General features: G+C 39.0%; 1 protein-coding gene across 1 annotated transcript in view; it reads right to left on the bottom strand.

The window, feature by feature from the left end:
• cdkal1 (CDK5 regulatory subunit associated protein 1-like 1) overlaps window positions 1-22422 on the bottom strand; it is a 209470-nt gene that overhangs the window by 138462 nt on the left and 48586 nt on the right. The window contains exons 5-6 of the mRNA XM_086037970.1: window positions 7297-7393; window positions 2301-2349 (exon numbers count right to left, since the gene is read on the bottom strand). Of these exons, the coding sequence (XP_085894096.1) occupies window positions 2301-2349; window positions 7297-7393 (146 nt within the window). The remainder of the gene's footprint in view (window positions 1-2300; window positions 2350-7296; window positions 7394-22422) is intronic.

Below are 22422 nucleotides of genomic sequence, written 5' to 3'. Positions count from 1 at the left end.
AATCAGGAAAATGATATTTTCAATTGAAAATGTCTTGGGGGTCACAGAGTCACGGGAGGAACCAGACAGTATATGTCCATTCAAAATCATTGTACATATATTGCTAATAAGTTCCAAAAAATGGCGATCGATCGGCACCAAAATGTATGTGGACATCTCTACATTTGTCCAATTCAACCTCTGGAAATATCACAAGAATTAGACTCTCCATGGCTGACCTTACAGGGCGACTGCAATACGGCTAAGCTACCTGGCTGCCTGAGAGGTGGGCGCCCGTGACATTTTTACAAGTCGAACAAGAGTAGCAATGTGCATATAAATGTTGGTGGCGATTGGTCACATTTTTCAGACATTTAGCAACGCTTATAGGGTGGCAGCCGTTAGCCCCCCGCAGCTAACAAGATAACACCACAGCAATTAACGTTCAGCTGCTGATACAGCCAAGGTTAGAGTGCAAAATTACCTTCTTACCAGTCTAAGATCATTTTGTACCAATTATTGTTGTTTATTTGGTATTCTTTAGTGATTAAAAAAAAACTTTTAGAAAGAAACAACAATTAAGCAATATCATATGTGAGGGATTGAGGTATTCACCAGCTTTTTGAAAGTGATTCACAGTTACTGGTTACATTGTTGTTTTCCAAAGAGAAAGCAGATGTTTGCAAATGTTTTATTTTGAATAATTACCTAAAATAATCAGTCTGACTTCATGATGGACTACAAACATCAATTAATAATTTCTGTATAGAGGCTGAAATCACAGGATTTTGACAATTTTAAGTTAAACAATGACTGTAAACGATTACTCGATTATTACGATAATTGTCGATTAATTTGATAATCGATTAGTCGGAAAAATTAAATCTATTCATTTCTGTCCATATAAAGATATTTTTCAATGACTGACATGTCATGTTACATGCACATTCTAATAAAGTACTTGTCCAGTGAATCCCATAGATATTGGTGAACAGCCATTAAGAGAATAAAATTGTTTCGGTCCTGCAGCTTGACAGTGTTGTAAAATGTAAAAGAAAATTGCAAATTCACACATTATGGAGTGAGCGTGAATGGATTTGCAGGAATCTTTGACAAAATGGCATTAGCCATCTGTGTTTGCAAGAAAATCAACATCTGGAGAACGACAACTAAACCGGATGAGGAAGGTTGTAACCACAGTTACTGCACTATCCAACAATAGGAATGTGAAAACATCATGTTAAAATACTGTGTGCGTGCTCAGCAACTCAACCTGAGATAACGGAAGTCATTTACAACAGGTAGTAACATAAGCTTTATGGTTCAAAGATTCAGTAAAATTAAACACAGCTTTACTGTGGTGCGGTATTCGTATTGAGTGGCAGTTATATTCCTTTTAAACTAAGACCCAAACTGAAATGATCATCTCACGCTTCAAGAAGCTAGATCATAAAAGCTTGCCAATACTTTTGTCATGTGGAAAAGAGACCCGCAAGCAATTTTGTTGAAGCAAAGAACTGCGTCTTGCAATTCATTGGCATACACATTTTAGTTACCATTACAAAAGGCAAATCCCCCAGTTTAAAGGTCTCCTGGCTTTTGAGCTGAAGTAACAGCTCTCGATTTATATGAGGTCATAAAGAACAGTAATGATACTGGGGAAATTAGTTTCTGTGGGGGGGAGTAGGAGGCTAAGAATGGTAGGGAGGTGCGGAGGGATAGAGTCAGGATAGACGAAGAATCAAGGAAAGAAATGTTAAAAAGATGCTAAGAGAAATATGTAAGAGACTGGTAATCAAAGTCAAAAACTTACAGTGGATGCATTTGCTGGGTGTGCATACAGTAAGTGAGTGCAGTCGGACAATTTAGGTTTGATTACGTTGTAAAATTCAGATGTCCCTAATTAGGGAGCTTGCAGTGCAAACAACGCAGACACACACACACGCATGCACACATGCAAAAGCCAATCTGTTTTACAGTTGTTGTTTTTTAAGAGAACAGCTGGGGGTGTATGACAGCTTCAGTGGACAGCCACAATAAACTCTGCGTGACCTTCACTAACAGCAGAGTACTGTGGTGCCCAGATAGTTTCAATGCATGAGCTAATCACTGACATGTGAGTCTGTCTTCTTTGACAGAAAAGAGCATTTAACAAGCTGTTTTAGAAAGATCCAAAAGTGATTAAGGCTGGGTTATTTCCATACAACTCTGACCGCCACGATTGGCACCCTTGAATTTTTAATGAATTAAACAATACCCTCTGAAATAACAGCACAATGGCGTGTGCGCATATGCAGGTCTTTCCGTGTGCATTCAAATACCTTTAACAGCCTCGTCCACCACCTCTACCACTCGGTCAATCTGCTGGACCTAAAATACACAAAGGCGCACGCGGGGTTTATTGATGCCGGGCATCCACACATTCAAAATAAAAAAGCCTAATACTGTGCAAACAATCAAACAATGTGCACTGTTAACAAGTTCAAAATAATCAGATTGTGTCTGTGTTTAATAGTCGCAATGTGGATAAGAAGATGCATAGAATTCCTAAATGTCACAGAATTTCTGCAGCAATGCTTGGACATACTGAAGATATGGCAATCAACTGCTCGTGGGGAATGTGCATGCCGTCGAGTTCCTATCAATGTTTGAGGCGATGCCATTAAACAGTACATTTACTTTCCACCTGTAAAACAGTACGTGAGAGAGATATGGCTCAGGTTTTAAAGTGGCCATTAAGCACTGGGATGTTGCCATGTAAATCCCTGTCTGTGGCATCTTAAGCCACCGTGTGATTGTTATCACGTAGCAAAGTGCATTGTAGTACATTTGGCATGAACAGATTGGATTGAACAACAAAGTACGGGATGACAACAGAGGACAATTCAGACCAGTGATTTTCACCTGGTGGGTCGGGACCTATTTTGTGTGGATCGCTGACAACTTGAAAATCATTACAGGGGTCCTTGGTTTATGGCTACACTGACATATGACGTGTTGAAATTACGAACGGCAGGCAAAAAGATACTTTGCCTGGTGGCATAAAAATGGTGGCATAAAAATGTGGCACGCAGAATGTTCAGTGAGTGTCCTGCTTAATGTTTTTCATTTGATGTATATTTATTTTCTATTTTCATACATGAATACATTCACATTTCATACAAATATTGACTGTAAATAAACTTGGGTTTGTCACTGATGGTGTAGCGGTACACTCGCCCGGTACACTCACTCGGCAACGTGGGTTCAGCTCCCACGCAGTGAGGGTGTGCATGTAAATGGTTGTTTGCCTCTATATAGTGTAGGGTGTAGTTCGCCTTTTGCCTGAAATGAGCTGGGATAGGCTCAAGCAACTCTGAACTGGTTGAAAATATATGGATGTATGGATAAACTTAATTTCAAATATGCAAAACAATAATAACAATAACAACGAAACAATGAAAAATGTACAGTATATTTTCATATATGATATTTACGACACACCTATAATGTTAACTTTTCTCCAGCACCCTACTATAGTTTTTAATTTTTTATTTTATTTTTTTTTATGACGGCAAATGGCAATTATTCATTGAAATGTAATGTACTCCAATTTGCAAACCATTCAGCTTATGAGTAGTCTCTTGGAACCCATTACGTTTGTACCTTGATGACTTCCTTCGGATTATTGCGTTTGTGTAACATTAATTAATCGGAAAAATCCACCTGCCATTTTGAATTATACTGGCACATGCGGGTGATGACATCACCATGCCTAAGAGCTCAGCTTGTGAACATCATGTGACCAAACCCAGACAACAGGTGAGCCTTGACAGTTGTAACCTGAGCCCTTCGGCACTGTAATGTCATTTTAAGTCGACAGCAAGTGGCTGAACAGGCCAAATGGCAGTGATAGGGAAAATGAAACTTCAAATTTACTTCATGAACCAGTTGTTGTATTTTTTTTTTACTCCTCTAGATAGCAGTGTTGGTTTAAAGGGGTTTAAGAAATGGCAAATTAGCCTGCTTTCAGCCCGATATTGAACAGAGAGTGCCATCTAGAGGACTCAATTAACACAACAACTGATTCATGAATCATCTTGAAGCCTCATTTTCCCATCGCTACAAAATGGCCTTCTCCTGAGATGGATAAAGACTTTTCTGCTTAATTCAAATTCCACAAAGGCAATACTAATCAGAATACCGTGTTTGGACTCGTGGGGCATATAGAACACATTATTGTAGGGATGTCACAATATTGGCAATATTGTGATATTAAAATTGGCACAATATATCGTTGTCGTCATGTCACAATATTAATAGCAGCAAATCTGTTTAAAAGTCCAAGTTGTTTTCATTTGTGCAGTTCCAGCACCCTCTGGTGGTTAGTTTATTAGTGCAATTTAATTTGATGCCACCTATGTTTAAGACCCACGCTAATCGCCTATAGGATTGAATGACTGGCCAAGCTTATTTCTGTGAATATTGTTATGCCCAAAAACAGAATATTGTGATTTTTCTTTTTTAATATGAGCTCTTTCTTTTTTTTTTTTACAACACCGTGAGCTTTTATACAGTATTGTGAGCTTTTTATATATTGCCAACCCCCCCCAATATTGTGATAATTATCAGAACGCGAGGTTCATATGATGACATCGTATTGTGACATCCCTACATTATTGTATAGAAATTGACTTTAAATGAAGAATTAAAATATATATTGATTCCAGAAAGCCTTAGAAAAGCATTTTTTTAAAATCCATTGTAAACTAGTTCCTTTTGAGCGAGGTACCCTCTTGGTTATCTGTTAAAATATAATAACAGTAGTTGGCAGTGTGTAAAATCTCTGGGACAAACATAATGACAAGAACAAAGAACATGCAAGGGGTACAAAAAGATGTGCGCTGAGAGGGCTGATGTGTACGTATCTCTTGTTTACAACAATTGCTTACACACACGCTGTAATTCTCTGATTACTAAGCCCGAGCTGTTGTTTGTGTGCGTGGAGATGTGCGATGCATCTTAGATAAAGGATGTGACATGTCTGGTTCAGAGACGTGAAACACTGTGGGCTTGCGTGACTGTGTACCTCGCACACAGTTACACTGTCATTCATTTCACAGCAACTTCTGAAAGCAACACAACAGCACAAACAAAGCACATAATCACGCAGCTCATGTGAACAGGAGTGAATTAATTCAAACGCACTCTTAAGCACCCCCCACCTAGCCGTTAAGAGGCTTCACCAAACAAAAATTCATGACTGGTAATTTGAATCAGATTTTCATATACCACCAACTGTCACTACTGTTGTTTGTTTTGATAAGAGGGCACATGAAAGAAGTGTGCGTGCGCAGGTACGCCTCGGTCTGTGATTGCTACCATATGTGCCCCTTCATGCATGTACGGGTTTCTGTCTGTCCGTTTGCGTGCGCACGTGTGTCTGTATCAATCCAAAATCCAATCTATTCATGACAATAGAAGGCACAGCAGTGGTAAACTTCCCAGCTGTTTCTGCCACGCCTTGAAGGCGTACGCGCATACAAGATTGTTTATCGGAATGTAATTATATTATACATACATGCCACTTGAATGTGATTTGAATGTAATTACGTTACATAGTGGCATGTTTACTAAAATGGAACGGCATTATTCATGGAGATGGACATTTAATGCAAAATTTGAGCCGTTCCCTACTCCCAAACAATATATTTAAAAGTGACTGGAATTAGGACTGGACAGCTGGGTGCTTCATTTACTGCCAAGTTGCCAACTTCCACAAAGTATTTTATCTTTTTTTATTTGGTTGAACATTTATTTTATTTATTTTTTAACATTAGCAACTGAATTCCACGTTAAATTAATTCTAAAAGTCCCCTGATGAAGTTTATGAATAGCTTCTTAGAGAGCAAGAAGCTAAGAAAGGAATTCTTAAAAGATTATGGTAGTTGTTTGTTTTGTGTAAAATATATCTGTTCGCACCTGAAATTGGGGAGAAAAATAACATCCATTTACCCGAGGGATTAATTGTATGAGCTCAACTAAACACTGTATTTTGTCAACCATAATTGGCTATGAAGTCTTTCATAACAGTCACAGGAGATTGTTGGAATGAATTTAGGAGTCTTGGGACATCTAATCGGGGAGAAAAAAGGAAGATAAAGGGGGCAAGAGATAAAAAAAAATGGGACTGCAATACAGCGTGTGAATATTAAAAAGCAAGCCCTTCTGTGTAATGAATGTTCATTTGGCAGTAAACACTTATTTGCTGTACTAATTCTGCATTATTAGTAAGTATTATCCATACATAAATGTCCAATCTCTGAAATGTGACACCCGTGGATTGCAGCTTCAACTGGTCTGATTCGTTTGTGTGGTTACGCAATACGACCCACAGAAGTTATGATTTCCTCATCCTTCTATACAGGGGGAATGAATGATCTGTTGTTGAGACTCTTCGTCGATTAATCTAATGAAGATTTTATCTATGTTGTCTTTTCCAATGTTTGCTTCAGAATACTGGGTTACGTCAGCATAAACCACCCTAATACATGAATGGGCAGAAATGAGAAACAAAACAAGTTACAAATACAAAATCCATTCGATGATTATTATTATTATTATTATTATCTCTATTTTAGGACTGTAAGACTGGGTTAATAAAAATGTCTTCACACCCGTCAGAGAAATAATTTTGATATTTAGAAAATAATGTGAACAACCATCTTGCGTTTCTATAATGAGACACTAAGAAATGTCAAGAAAGTGGTTTTCAGTACTGAAATGGCTATCTTTACTTGGAAATAATTACATTATTAATACAGTAATTATGGTGTTGATTGAACGTGAGTTTGATATGATTGGCCAGTCAGTCATGTCTGTGTATTTTACTAAAGTTCACATTAAGGGTGGAAACAGTAATGATCCATCTAGGTCTCATTTTTTTCCTCATCTAAACGAGACATAAGTTGACATTTTCTAGCCACTTTTCCTTCCACCATATTTCTTTCAAACCTTATTCTCATACATATACCTTCTTTTCTATTGCCCATCCATGTTTATTTCAGTGATACTGGCCCTGTCTTCTGGGGACCGCGACCGATTCACTACACAGCAGGGGGTCCCAAATAGACCAGACCAGACTCGGCATGCCGCCGGCCAGGTGAATGACATGGCAATGTAAAAATGGTCTGTGATACCTTTAGTGGGTCTTTGTACAAACAAGTCAACCAAAACATTTGCACTCACTTTTAAAACTGTGTTCGCATTAAGACTCTTACTTCAAACTCCTGTTTTATAGCCAAATGGACAACCAAACAAAGAGTATAACACACATACCCCTATGATGCTGAGACCTTTGAGATAGTCCATTCGAGGTTGAGCCTGTGGAACACAACCGGCTACCACCACCTTCTTCTGTTGCTCTTGCGCTTTTCTGCGAAGAATGGAAAGATAAAACCAAATTTAACTTTTTTTTTTTAAACCAAATTCCAGTTGAGCAGGAAATTCTATCGCAACCAATTAAATTGTCATCTTACAACATGCACATATCATCCGCAATTTGACAAGGCTTTATTGTAACACATGTACATAACTAAATGGCCATAAATAACTGGGCCTGTCGACATCCTTCACTAAGAATTGAGTTTGAAAGGAAAATTCAGTCACTAATCTTCTCATTCAAATGGTTGACAAAATGCCTAAAGGGCCTTCACGTGTCAGTGTTGGTTTCTTGCTACAAGGAAGTCGGAGGACACATTTTTCTACTTGAATTTAAAAAAGGAGAGCAAAAAACCCTTTAGGGTTTTTTGTTTTGTTTTATTGTCTTAGCATAGGGGAAAAGATGAGAAGACAAAAAAAAAACAAAAAAACAGCAATTTTGCCATGTGGGAGAAATTGGTTTAAGGGAAGAACGCTACTGGAACGGTGCCGAGGCAATTTATATTCCCCAGACAACAAATAGCACATTTAAACAGTTCAGAGGTCCAATGAGTTTGACAATGTCAATCTGGTTACCCTCTGAAATCCTCTAAATGTTTATGCCAGCTGGATGAGAAAACAACACAAATATAGTTTATTTACACCACAGCATATCAAATTCTATTCTATTGTGCATATATGGAAAGTCAACTGTTTGAAATGCCAGGCCAAGCCAGGCACCACTGACAGCAAAATGGTAAACTGACTAATTATTTCATAGGTGTCTATTTCTATAAAGTAAGAGTCCACAATACAGTATTCTAAAGATAAAAATAAAACACAGTGGGCAGAACGTTACATGGTGAAGCCACCATCAGTGAGTGTGTGTGCATGTGTTTGGGGGGGGGGGGGGGGGGGGGGGGGGCATGGGAGTGTTTCCATGTCACCTCCAGTTAGTGGCAGTAAGATTTGAGACACTCGGTCTGTCTGACAAAAGCTTTTGGAGGCGCTGCCCAGACTCCACCATGAATCTTTAATAATGAAGCCTCCTGACAGCTGGAAGTAGAAAGGGAGGGATGACGGGAGGGAGGGGGCGCATGAATGTGAGGGAGGAATTAAGAGGACAGAGGAGGAGGAGCAATAAAACTGGATGCAAACTGTCAGTTGTGTTTTGGTTCACAGCGTGTTTGTATTCTTCAGCAAAACAAAGATACTGAGGTGGAGGAGGTGGGTGAGTGAGTACAGACTTAAAAAAAAAAAAAAGGAGAGAACATGTTGAAATGTCGACAATCCAATTCAGAGCAGAAACGAACAAAAGCACAGTGGATGAAAGTAAACGGCTGTAAGAGATGACTGACGTGCTAGGATCATGTTAGCATCTCTTCTATTTCAACTTAAAACATATCTATAAGTAAGTAATGGAAAAGGAACAATACCTGGTCCAGGGGCCAACATCAGCTAGGGCCATCATAAAAAAAAATACATAAACCGTACAGAATATGTTTAAAGTAGGCGTGCTCCGATCGATCAGCCACTGATCGTGATCGGCTGATTTTCGTGGAAAAGTGCATGAGCTGTAATCACCAATCAAACCTTTAGTGGCTGATTGAACACCCTAAGCGGCCAATTGTTCTGAAATTTACATCATACACTCTAAAAACACTTGGATTAAAAATAACAGAATGTTGGGTCAAAAATGGCCCGAACCACAACTTGGGTCAATTTGACACAACTTCCTGCAAAAACAACCCTCAAAATGTGTAGATTTGTACAAAACAATCCCCCAAAATTGGACTGTTTTGTACAAAATAATGCAAGGACGTTGGACAAATTGACCCAATTTGTGGATTGGTCCATTTTTGACCGAAAATTGTGTTATTTTTAACCCAACTGTTTTTAGAGTGAAACTTCCTTTTAAATGACACAGTCGGTATGTTAATGTTTCTTTAACTTTCACCAGCAATGCTCAAAGCAGATGCAAAGAGAAATTGACCTAAATGACACTATCTTACACGCAACCTAAAGTCACGGTTAATTAAAAAAAAACAAAAAACAAAACAGTGACATATACAGTATGGGAGTATTAAACATGACACACATTCAACTCCTGGTAACACAAACAAATATATGACAAGGATTAACACCCTTATAACTTCATAAACGAAATGTATTGCACAATGCACTCTGGGAACCAAATGGCTAGATATGACACGCCTGTGCGGTGTGCTTAATGCATCGTACCAGCAAAGAGTTTCTGCGTTCTATTTTCATTGTCGTCACAAAAATGATGCTGATGCAGCTCCAATGATGGGACACTTTAACCATATTTGAGTTGTTTTCCCAATTGTACAACCTTAGGGCTGTTCAAATCTGGAGGCTCCACTTAAATGACATAATGGTGAATACAAGAAACTGAAATTTGCTGAAGCGAGGAAAGCATGACAGTAAACAATGTAGCTTTAGCTGAGTAGCTTGTTCTCTTGACAATGCTCGTCATGAAGGACTCACATTCGCATCACACACACACACGCACACACAGTAGAGGTACGCCTGCATAATTCACACCACCGCCTGCCAAAACCGCCAAACATTCCTACAGTATAATACGATACTTGCTCCTTGCCCATAGACATCGCCGACACAGCGAGTAAGCAGGCGGCATCAGAGTCATTGTCTCATCACCTCGAGGGGAACAGGCCAGTGTAGTCGCACACTGTTCCTGGATGGGATGAGATGGAATGGGATTATGCGATGCAGTTGCTGTGGCGATACTTTTGAGCCCAACCGAGCATTCACTGCCAGTGACCCGGACCAGAGCAGATGTCCCACGAGATCACAAAACAAGGCATGTGTGTGCATGTGTGTGCATGTGTGTGCATGCGTGTGTGTGCGTGTGCATGCGGACAAGCCCATTTCCTTGGCATCGTGCCCTAAACGTCTTCAACCCCCGTCAAGTTTGTGTTGCTGCTCTCCATTGCCTGAAGACCACACGCATCCATGCACACCCACGCATGGTATTAACAAACCACATGCCTTAAACATACTGTACAAGCGCATACTAAGAGTCACGGATGGCGATGTAACAGCCTATGCATAGATGTATGACCTCCGCGGTACGTACAGTATGTATGTATGGCGAGGAGGGATATGCTGTACATACTGGTTTTTAACAGCTGAGTGGACACAGCGAATCAGTCAAATTAGACCAGACTAAATGTCTAACTCAATTGATCAGGTTGACTCAGATAAGCCCGTACTGTAAATACAGTGTTGAACCACTCAAGGCAAAAGCGGAGTGCTTGACCTATATAGAAGCGTCGTCAATGCTATAAGAAAATCTTAAGTGAAAAAGCCAAACATCTGAAAGGAATCTCTAAACTGCAGTAAAAAAAAATTTAAAAAAAACATATGGCTTGCAAGCTGCTGAAAAGCTCAAATGTAATATATCCCCTTGGCACAGCAATGAAATCATATTCTGATAGTCGAACCAACAAGGATCCCTTGATACGATGCTTTTTGCCAAGTTTAAAATCAAGTCTATTTTAAGAGAAGTTTGTGCATGTGAGAGTTATGCCCTTTCAATGGCTCATCCGGCTGTCTGACACCCAACCATTTAGCAATACCTTCATAGTGGGGAACCACATGAGTTCATTACGCACCGAGCCAACCATATGTTAGCTTTACTTCTCTCCAAAGTCACAGGCCCCCTAAGTTTTACAGTTCATAATTTGACTTGAACTTTCTTGAAAAATATCTTCAGCAAGAGTAGTTAAGATTCATTTCACAGGAGTTAACTTTTTAAACTTGCATAACAGTTGTGCATTTTAAAAGATTTTAAAAAAGTGTTTTGTTTTGACAGCATAGTAAAAGGTTTTATGAAGTCATCAGTTTAATGCAGATCAATTATTTTCTGTTTGATAAAAATGTATACTAAATTTGAATGAATCAACGGTTGACGAGTCTTCTGTAAAGTATTTGGTGGTGCAACTATTCTTCTGGTTTCTCTGCACAAGAGGACAAGGGTCTTTTTGCTGATGAAAAGCTTGAAATCCACTGCCGTGCAAAATTGACGAAAGCATTTCACAATTCAAGAAAACTTAAGCGGCATCACCATACTGTAAACACAGTGTATGTCATTCAGAAAAGCAAACAGGTTTGTTCCGTACATTTTCTGTCATCCAATGTGTATCACATGAAGAAAGCAGCTGTTCATAAGCCACTGGTGATCACAAAACCCAGATCAATTTTCAAGCAATCTTATTCATTGGTGAATGCCAAACTACTTTGAATGGTCAAAGATTGATGGCATTTTGATGGTGGGTCGACGGCCGCCATGTCCCAACAAGGTGACGGCACTAACATAGAGGTGGTAAAGTGATGTTTGGGGCAGGAATAATTCAGAATGAGACGGAAGGATGTTAAAATGAGATCAGCAAAATATGTACAACTTCTTACTGACTATATCCTGCCACGGTAAAAAAGATTAACAATAATAATAATAGTAATATTAATAATAATAATAATGTGTCTTCCATTGTAAAATAACTTGAAAGCAACCATTTCGAGCAGAAAAAATAAAATATTTTTTAAAATACAGAAGTAATGGCCGAGTGGCCACGGTCAGTCCCTGACCTTAACCCCATTGAGGACCTGTTATATCGTATTAGGTTGGACAGCACAATACTGTACATCCAAACAGCAACTCTGAAAAACAAATTAGATACACACAGAAACGATCAATGGACGTAACTATTTCAATGGATGAGATCGTTGTTAAGGAGATATCAAGGAGGGGTTCCAATGTTAATTGTAACTTAATCAGCAAAGAGGTTTTTGGTGGTGTAGTAAGCATTATACATAATAATGTAACAACAGCAAAATTATATTCATTTTCATTCCATTTTTTACCATTGTAATAATCAGTACTTTTTTTATATCGTTATTTAAAAAAATAATAATATTAATCCACAAAATTTAGAAGAATGCTGCATATCAGTAATACGGAACACAGCGTATATATATTTTGCCTTTATTTTTATTCTTTTCATTATTACGTGCCTCTGCTTTTCCTTGTGCCTGTGTTTCATCTCCTTGCTCATCCACTCATTTGCACTCCGACAGTCGTTTCTGGCTGAGTTGACAGTGAGCCAGCCAATCAGCACACTCCTGACCTCTCCGCATTAGTGTAAGCAGCGAGAGGCAAGGTTAAGTACCCATCAAGCCTCAGTAATTAAGATATGAGCTGGTGTGAGCAAGTGTGCAATACATGTAAAAAGGGGCAGGGGATGTGTCACATTGTCTTTTCCTTCTTATACTATATTTTTGACACCGTAACAAACTTTTCTGGCTTTGCCATCTACAGTTTTGTCATTGCCCCAATTTCAATGCCACAAGGGATCCTGTTATTCACTCAAATAAGTGTAGTTGCTTTTGCTATATGTCTATTTATGTAATGTTTTATTCATGTTTCCATATTTGTTTTGTGTCTATTTTCCAGCAGCAAGAGATGAATCATCAGTGACTGACAGGATAGACGACATAAATGCAGTGAAATACACAGTTGCATATATGAAGATTATAGTTTCTCTTGGGGGAATAAGTTTACAAACTAAAATGCCTGACAAACTCTTCACATATGGGATTTGACTGTAAGCTAGATCAATGAAAGCTGTTTATGACCCACATTTTCCAGAGGGTCATAATATAGCAGCTGAAATACCTGTAATTTTAAAATAAATTAAAGTTGGGCTTTTCTTTAGGAGAATAAAAACAGGAACAGAAACAGAAGTTGTTGTGTTGGTCACACAGAACAAAAAGCCTTATGTACTGTATCAAATCTGAAAAAAAAAACAAAAAACATAATATTACATGTATATAATAATGACGCAAAATTAAATGAAGTGAGAACCACAGACTGATTTTCTTTTTGGTGAAGGAAGAACCAAGAACAGAGTATCATCAACACCAAGTATCGACAAGACTGCATAAAGGGAATGCAGAGGGAGGAGGAGAGCAAAGGGATGTGAAGGAGTGTTATGATTGAGGGATGTGGGGGATTTCAAAGACGCACCTGGAACTTCTTTTTTTCTCCAACACCTGGGCAACAAACTGCTCGCAGAATGTGTTAGTGGCTATAATGACTTGAAGGCGAATCGTTTTTTGTATGCGATTTGCATTATAAGCAAGCTACACATTGAAAATGCACCACGCAATTCCTCTTTGGACTCAGTGTTAGAGAAGTAATTGTTTATTTCACAACTGTGCAACCACGTGGGCGTTCTATTTGATTGGTTCCACAGTATAAATGAGAATAAATCAGGAGCAACGTCCAGTATATTGATGTTAAACTGGCACCGGGTGCTGGTCTTCTTCATGATCTGGCAAAGGCTACCTGGCACAGGCACGTTGAATCATTTGGAGGCTGGCAAGCGCACCGAGGTGGCTGAAACTCTGCGACAGCAGGTTGTTCACATGAAGGCCAAAACCTTGCAGCCATGTGTGTGATTTCTTTAGTAGCGAAGCTATATAATGAGATCAAATCAGCCATTCACTCAAAATAATGAGAAAAGAAAACAGATAAATGCACAAGATGGCAGAAAAGTATCAATTGCTGGTTGCTTGAATACCAAAACAAATGGTTGGGTTTAGCCTCTAGTTGAGCTCAAATAAGTACAACTGTTTGCGCCAACATGCAAAATCCACATGTACAGCTCAAACAAGGCAGTTCATTTCTATGTGAAAATTGCATAAAAAGTTATGATTTGTGAATTAAACATTTTATTCATGTTGGGAAAAAAAAACATCTGAAGAACAGCTGAGCATCAATTAAGGTTTTAAATGAAGACTTCTGAGTGAGCAGTCAGTCAATAAATTCCATTTTTATATAATGAGAACATTTTCATAGTATAAGCTATTGTAGCTGGTTAGTTTCTAGCTTTGCAATTTAATTGTGTAAGTTGTGTTCCTTTTGCAGCTACCCACATTTATCTATATGACAGTCAATAAAGGACTGAGTTTAATCTGTATTTTACAGGTTACCACCAATTTGCCATGTGATCAATAAAGCTGTAATGTGTATTTTGTGGGTACTTTGCATGGCCGTTCGGCCAACAAGAAATATATTGTGGGTCATATTTCCACCGGCCAGCAGCCTCTTGCATAAAATGAATAATGTGTGTGGCCCGTCAGTACTGTTGACCACAGTAGAAAATACACATGTAAAAAAAAAAGCCATTTTATATTTCACCAGAAGATGGCAGCAGATCTGTGGCCGCACTCTCGGGTGCTTTCGGAAATATGCTCCGGGCACGTTCTGCCTCTCCGAACATACTGTACGACTCTCGGTTGTGTTAGGCATCACAACCCCTCGCTCCATGACTGTGTGGCCCTTTCCAGCACATTTCTAAATAAGAGACTGTAGCGAAGTAAAAGAATGTTGCTTCCACGACAAGTGGAAATTGGCATATTCTTTCACTGAAATACAAAACAACTGTCTCTGTCTACTTCGCTCAGAGACTGTGGCTGTTTTCAAGAAATTCATTATCAAGAGTCACTACCAGACGACTTGCAAACGACGACAAGGTGACTGGTAAAGAACGCCATAAAAAATGAAAGCAACTGGTATCTGTATGGTTCTTTCAAAAACATGACTGCTGTTCAGTACTAACGTCCAGCAGACTTTCAGACTTTCACTCCAGCACGATCGCTCCAGGCAGAATTAACTCAGTCCGACACAGGTAAGGAAAGAAGAGTTCAGAACATTCAGAGAGAGATTCTTCCAAGCCAATCCACTGATGCACGATGAATAAAGTAAGTTTACCTAAGCCGTACTAGCCCAATGGCTACGTTTACATTTGCTGATCTGATTTCTTGGAGACCATGTTCATCTCATGATTTTCAACAAGAGGTACATTTATTGTGCACAAGAGGTTTATGATTGGGTGATCGACTGACTACTACTTTTGTTATAAAGCAGGGGTCTTCAATCCTGTTCCTCGAGGACCGTTTTCCATCCCTCCCTGCTGCAACCCACATCTGATTCAAATGATCAAGATCGTTATCCACCTTCTGCAGACCTTGCTGATTATCTGATCATTTGAATCAGGTGTTTTGCAGCAGATACAGATGGAAAACAGGCAGAACACCGGCCCTCGAGGGACATGATTTAAAACCTCTGTTATGAAAAATTTAACAATTTGATGGTACAAAAACGATTTATACTCATCCATTAACTGGTTAATTCTAAGGATGATGAGTTAAAAGGCATCCATTTTTTTCCACAGTTAATCAACGAAATGTATTTCAAAACCATCCCCTAATCTGGATATTAAATTTCAGCATTTGTCAGATTAAACTGGTGAGGTCATAGGATGAGCTAAAGCTACCCCCAAAGAGAGCAAAAAAGTGTTTAAGCATTTATGTAAAAATCCATGCCATTACCGATACCCCCTGCATCGTTACAATACATGCCAGAGTGACTCCTAAGGTTTGTGTACGTGCGTGCGCGCGTTGATACCAATGTGGAGACAACTACAAATCCTTACCAGGCTGACAGAGGTGAAAGGGCATTCTTGGTTGAATGAGCTGATGCAAAGTCAGTTCAAGCATAAACAACTATGATTGGTTTCAAGATCATAAATTATTACATAGGAATGTTTGTTAAAGTGGAATGGCACATGCTCAGTGACCTGGCATGCATCTAAAATCCTGGAAAAATCTTTTTTTTTCCAGCACGCGACTTTGTATTAGATAAAAAAGTAAAATCACTTGTTAGCCTCAAAAATAATTTAGGATCACTTAACGCATGTTCTTAACACTTGATGCCCATCGTGGTACGCATATGGAAGCAGATATGTGAATACATGTAGAGCAGCAATGTGTGGGGACGACGCAGACTATAAGGAGTCTCATAAAGCACCGATGTCTAAACATCCATTCAGGCTGTTAATTTCCCCGGCTGATGTCTTCTCCCCAGCGCAGCCTCAAGTAGCTCCTTGGTGGCTCATCAGTCCCTCTAAAAGGCCTTCGCATTTAACACAGCCTTATTTATCCTAAATAACATCCATTTAAAGGCCAAGCACGCAGTGTGCACAAAGCCAACTGTCTGATTAAATTTATATACAGAACCCCATTACTTGAGCGTAAAAAAAAAAAAAACTTTACCCGCACAGCTGCTTGAGCTGACACCAATTAAAAGGACGGTTCAAGGCGAGGTTTGAAGGGTGGTGAACTGTTTGGGAAGAAAATAACTGAATGAGGAGGTGATTTTTTTCTTTTATGCATTTGGTTTATGAAAAGTAATTTTCTTTTAGTTGGAGATTAATAGAGCAGTCTCCATTTCTTTGTTGAGCCAAATCACTCATTCAATACATTTAATAAACAGGCTGTTTCTGTAGGGGTCAACTCAAATTAATACAGATGAATAAAAAAATCAATTTACGATACATTTTAATCATACATCGTCATACTTTCAAAATGTAATTGAAAGGTTTCGAAAAAAAGGATCAACCAAACCGTCCAAGCCGGCAAATTGGTGATTTTATTTAATACTATCCAATTAGTACTGTACTTAAGAATTCTTCGGTTTCTTTTATTTCTTTCCTCTACCTATTCCACCCTGTGCCGTCTTTTGTAAAACATAAATCTCTACAAACTATTTGCTGTACTGCACATGAAGTCTACTAATTAACTTCACCGATTCTTACCGGTGCTATCTCATTACAGCACAAGGTCCTTTACGTCTTCAAAACCAATTAAGTCCAATACAATGTTATCAATTAGAGTCGACTGAGTTTTCATGGGCCTGTGTATTAATAAGTGAGTAAAAATGATAGGATTTATTTGAGGATTTTTTTTTCCACGACAGGATTTTTTTCCCCCCGCTTTAAGTTTATTAGTCTAAAACCGATAGCAAAGACGACAAATATATTTCTCTCTGCATTTCATCCGGATATTCAAAAAGAAAAGACTTCCTGTGGATTATACTCCATCTCACGCAGTTATGAATAAATGTGTTTGTGGAGCAACAAAATTGTATACACATTTAATTTCATAGCATCTATGAAGCGTTCAGGAAAAAGTACACTGTGGCCCTCTTCAAGACCATCTCTCCAGCAACACATTTGCATGTCAAAGTCACTGCAAAGGTACAATGATATTCAGGCAGCCATGAAAGGGAATAGCCCATATACCACATGTGGCCTGATTTCCCCACAGCAATATTCCTTCCTTGTATATTCAGCTATCTGTCTGTTTGTTTATAGCACCTCAGAGGTTAAGGACTGCCCCGGGTACATTAAAGCACGAACCCAATGACCTCATGCCTTCCAGAGGTTGGCATCTTGCTGTGTGTGTGCCTGTGCCTCCATCACTTTTTGCGCATACAGTACATGCACCTATGGCCAAGTTGTAGGCCTAGGGCTTGTGTCACTCCAAATAGTGTTTGGTTAAATTGTTTCTTGGCTCGGTTGCCGCATCTCCATCTGCGTTCTTCGAAAATAAGAAACCAGTCCAGCTAAAGAATGAACCACAATCTTTAAAGTCTCGCGATTAACCTTAAATGAATGTGGGTTTTTGGCTCTGTCGCCCCAACTGTAATTTCTTTGCGACAACCAACAAGTTAAACATTACCTCGCTTTTGACCTTTTTATATCACCCTGCCTCATATTTATGTTGAACAACCTATCATGCTGCCATTTCTTTCTATTCATCACATCTTCTGGTCTCTTTCACAGTGCGCACCGCTTCTACAACCCCCCCTCGAGGTTTCAGCATAAGCCATTTAAAGGTCAAAAGTTCTACTGTCATTTTACATGACTTAATGTATATCAAGCATGTCTGGAAGCTTTAACTTATAGAGGATGGATGTGACATCCACTGAGAAGCCAAGTGTGCCCTTCCTAGGTCTTCATCTGTGCGTGTCGTTTCAAAGTTTCTCAAGAGATACAGCTGTCAATTGTCACTCTCAAGGTGCACGAAGGATGGCAACATTTAGCGAGGGACCGACTGTTGTCTGTAATAGCTTGCCGCTAGTAGAAAATATCTTGTAAGGCATTTTCAGGACATTGCTTGTTTAGCAAACAATCAGAGATTTTCAACATGAAAAAAAAAACACAATAGTTCACCAGGCATAATGCATCTGGATGCAATTTGGACTAGCTAATTTTGTCACAGAGGCTAGTTTTTTTTAACCAACAGCATGTTTAACTCATTCACGGCCAGACATTTTCAGACCCTCTTTTACCCTAACGTTTGAAAAAAATTGAAAACAATATAAATAAATTCTTGGGATTGAATGGCTGGAATGTGAAACGACAGAGTAAATTCGTCAATGGCAGTAAATGAGTTGAAAAAAAAAAGCTTTAGTATTAGGATAATGTGTGAAGCAACTGTCATGTTTGTGTTAAAAGTTGAGTGTGTTTGCTTCGGTTTGTGGTATCCACACTGTCTTTGTCCGTTGACGAACAGATCCTGGTTGATCAGGTTTCAGCATCACTTTGGTTGAGTGTCGTATCCCTCTGTGTTTATATAAAGACACTTGAGAGGAACACAGCAGCTGCTATGCTGGCTCTTACGCACACACACCTGCCACCTGAGTAAGTCATGTCTCTCATACCTTCTCACACAAAAACACACAGCCTAAGCACATAATGGCCACCTTTACTACTCTATTATAACAAATGTGACCAAACAAATGGTGAAAACGGATTCGCGTCTCACCACCGAATTGCTGTTCTTCGTGCCGTTCATGTCACTGAAGCAGTTTCACTTAATTCAAAAGAACAAGTGAGGTGGAGAGGCAGGTGCTGCATGCGCGTGTGAATGTGTGTGTACGTAGGGTCAGTGTGGTTTTCTCCATATGCCAGCTGCCAGATCAAGTACATCACACACTGACATTTCCCTGCACTCATCATCAATGTCAAGGCCCCGTTCAACAGCCTTTTACATTTTGAACCATTTGTGAAGAAATATTTTCACTAGAGTTTTCAAATTAAATTGTCAATACCCCTTTACACGTGATGAAAAATGGAGCGTAATGCCAAATTGGCTAATGTTATTTATTTATTCATTCATTCATTCATTCATTCATGTATTTGTCATTATTTTAATGCCATGGTTTGTTTAGATTGGTAGATGGTATTTTTTTCAGTTATGATTCAGTCATGGTAGTAATACCTAAAAGTGTAATTAGACCATCCCTATATGAAACATTTTTATGATCAGAAAATTACTTTAGTATAGAGGATGTACGGTATAGAGTCTTTGGAGAGGGAAAAAAAAAATCTAAAGACTAAATCTTTTCGAGATTATCAAGAATTAACTTTTGTGTCTAGCAGTTTTATTTCCTTTGAACATTGACATTGTTTTTCTGCTATTGATTTTGAATGATACACCACCCAAGATGGCTTAAGTAGCTGGGTCAGAGGTGAAATCAATGCATACCATTCTTAATCCGTGAAAACCACCTGTCAACCATCTGTGTGGTATAATCTATTACATCTTTAATGTGTGTCGTTAGTGATGCTGTGCCTGTGTTTTTCATGTAATTATCACAATCAGCAGTCACAGTGTTAGTTTGGGTACCGTCAAAAATGGGGTGCACTATGCCCATGTATTTTTCTGTCACTCAAGATGAAAAAGACTTCAGTGAATGAATGAATGAATTAATTAATTCTTTATTTCAAACATGTGACCATGACATAAGAAAACAACAACTAAACAGGTCGAATTAAACTAAAATAAAATACTGTAAAATTGTGTATATTTGAAAAGGACAACAAAGAAGTAAATCTTATTTACCGCATTTTCCGGACTATAAATTAACGCAGGTTTTTTTTCGTAGTTTGGCCGGGGGTGCGACTTATACTCTGGAGCGACTTATATGTGAAATTATTAATACATTATATTGTATCTCTTTCCTTTTCAACCTCAGCAAACAATACAACAAACAACCACAGGAGGGCGTTCTAAGGTTGCATATAAACCTGTATTACATATTGACTTTACAACGGGCAGAATAACATGTATAGTGTATATCATTTCACATCTTATTGTAACCCACATAAAGAAACAAAGTTAAATCCTACAAGCTATTAAAATGAATAATTTAAATGGTTAAAATATAACATTTTGATAAGTTGCTTTTAGACACTGGCTGGGGTCTTGCATCAGCCACACGCACGGAGCTGAGAGCGAGGAAGAGAACAAAGAGATAATTACAACCGAATACATAAATACTTTTGGAGACTTGGAAACATTCTACACGGTCGGGGATGAACAAAAGACTTATTTAATCGATCTACAACCGTTTTGGTGAGTTTAAAGTTTAAAGTCAGCACACACTTGCCACCATTTTTGTGCCTCTGATTAACCACAGATAAAGTTCAGATGTTCTGCTATGCTTTTCCTGACATTTTAGTAGGTACATCTTACAGCACAAGCCATAGTCCAAATGAAGCATCCACAGCATCGCAGGGCTGCCATTGTTCAAAGCCATCAGTCAGAAGAAGCATGTCCATCCAAAGCCGATGAAAAGACGAGAAGTACACTGGACAGTAACATTACAGGAGCTGCAGGAATGTCTGCCAAGTACTGGCTGTTTTGTATAGCACGTGACAACAATCTCATGGCTTTTTCATACAGTATATCTGTGCTATAAGGTCGGGTGGCAAGACAAAGTAACATCCAAGCCTGGGTACATGTTCCAAAAACACACTTGAAGCCTTCTAAATGCATAAGGGGAACTTTTTGGCCATAATTACAAAAGTTATGTTTGGTGTAATTACAACACTGATCATCACCAAAGATCATCGTACCTGCAGTGGAGCATGATGGTGGCAGCATCATGCTTTGGGGCTGTTTTTCTTCAGCACAATATGAACAGTTCTAAAGTCAATTTAGCACATAACCTTCAGGCTTCTGATAGAAAGCTGAAGATGAAGATGAACTTAATCCTTCAGCAACAGCCGGGTTTACATGGAGACTCTCTGGTCACCTGTTTACATGTGACGTGATCTATTCCAATCGGCCGTTTACTTGCTCCTCCCTGTTAATAAGATATGCCGTGTTACAGCTGTGTGAAGCGCGGAGATCGATGTAAACATCACGTGATCCATCAAGACGGAGTTCATTCATCTATTTAGCATAGTTAGCACGCTATTGTTTTAACACTTTTATTAAAGAAGCTTCTTGATAAAAACAAGTTACCAGTACTTTAAAATAAATTCTCAGGTCGCAGACGAGCTCTGGTAAGACGCTGGCATTTTAAGGTGCGTATACAATGACGTCACTAGCCATTTACGTCAAGACAGAGCATGTGCAGACCGGACGCAACCTGGCAATTCCGACTGAACTGTTTACATGACTCTCGTTCGGATTGGCAAAAATAATATACCAACCCTGTGAAGCCGAATGAAATTCCATTCGGATTGGGGTGTTTATGTGGGGCATTTTCATTCCGATTGGTCATTCAGATCCTTTCTAATCGTAATACATGGCTCCATGTAAACGCGGCGAGTGACCAAAGCACACATCCAAATCAACAAAGCCAGCGTCCAGACCTGGGTCCGATCGAACATCTATCAGCTCTGAGTCGGATCAAATATCAATGGGGTGATTTGAAGAGGAGAATGCTTTTCGATCACAAGCTAATATATAGGCTTTCTATATGCAGCATCTCAAGAGCTTCAACTGGGACACCCAAGACAAAAGACAACTCACATGGAAAATGTGGACAATTTTGATTAAAGGATGTGAAAAACTAGAGTCACCAGACTGAGTGAAAGTGCAAAAGTGGAGCAGCGATAAGTGAGTGAGAGAATGATAGACAAAGAGCTGTAATGGTGTGACCTTGTGCACATCTGTCATCACTAGCTGAGAAAAATGACCTGAAAGAAAAAGCTGGAGCACCTGAAAACCATCAAAATGGACTTTTCTCAACTCTCAATCGTTAACAGCTTTGCAAGAAAAACATTCTTTTATCGCTGTCAAATAAAATGCATTCTTCACCAAATTGAGCCAGTTCTTGCCCAACTCCTTTTGATGCAA

Source organism: Filicampus tigris, chromosome 8 (assembly GCF_054856515.1).
Source record: "Filicampus tigris isolate MCC_2025a chromosome 8, RoL_Ftig_1.0, whole genome shotgun sequence".
NCBI lineage: Eukaryota > Metazoa > Chordata > Actinopteri > Syngnathiformes > Syngnathidae > Filicampus > Filicampus tigris.
Note: the sequence above shows the minus strand (reverse complement) of the source record. Positions and strands in the feature narration are given on the sequence as shown.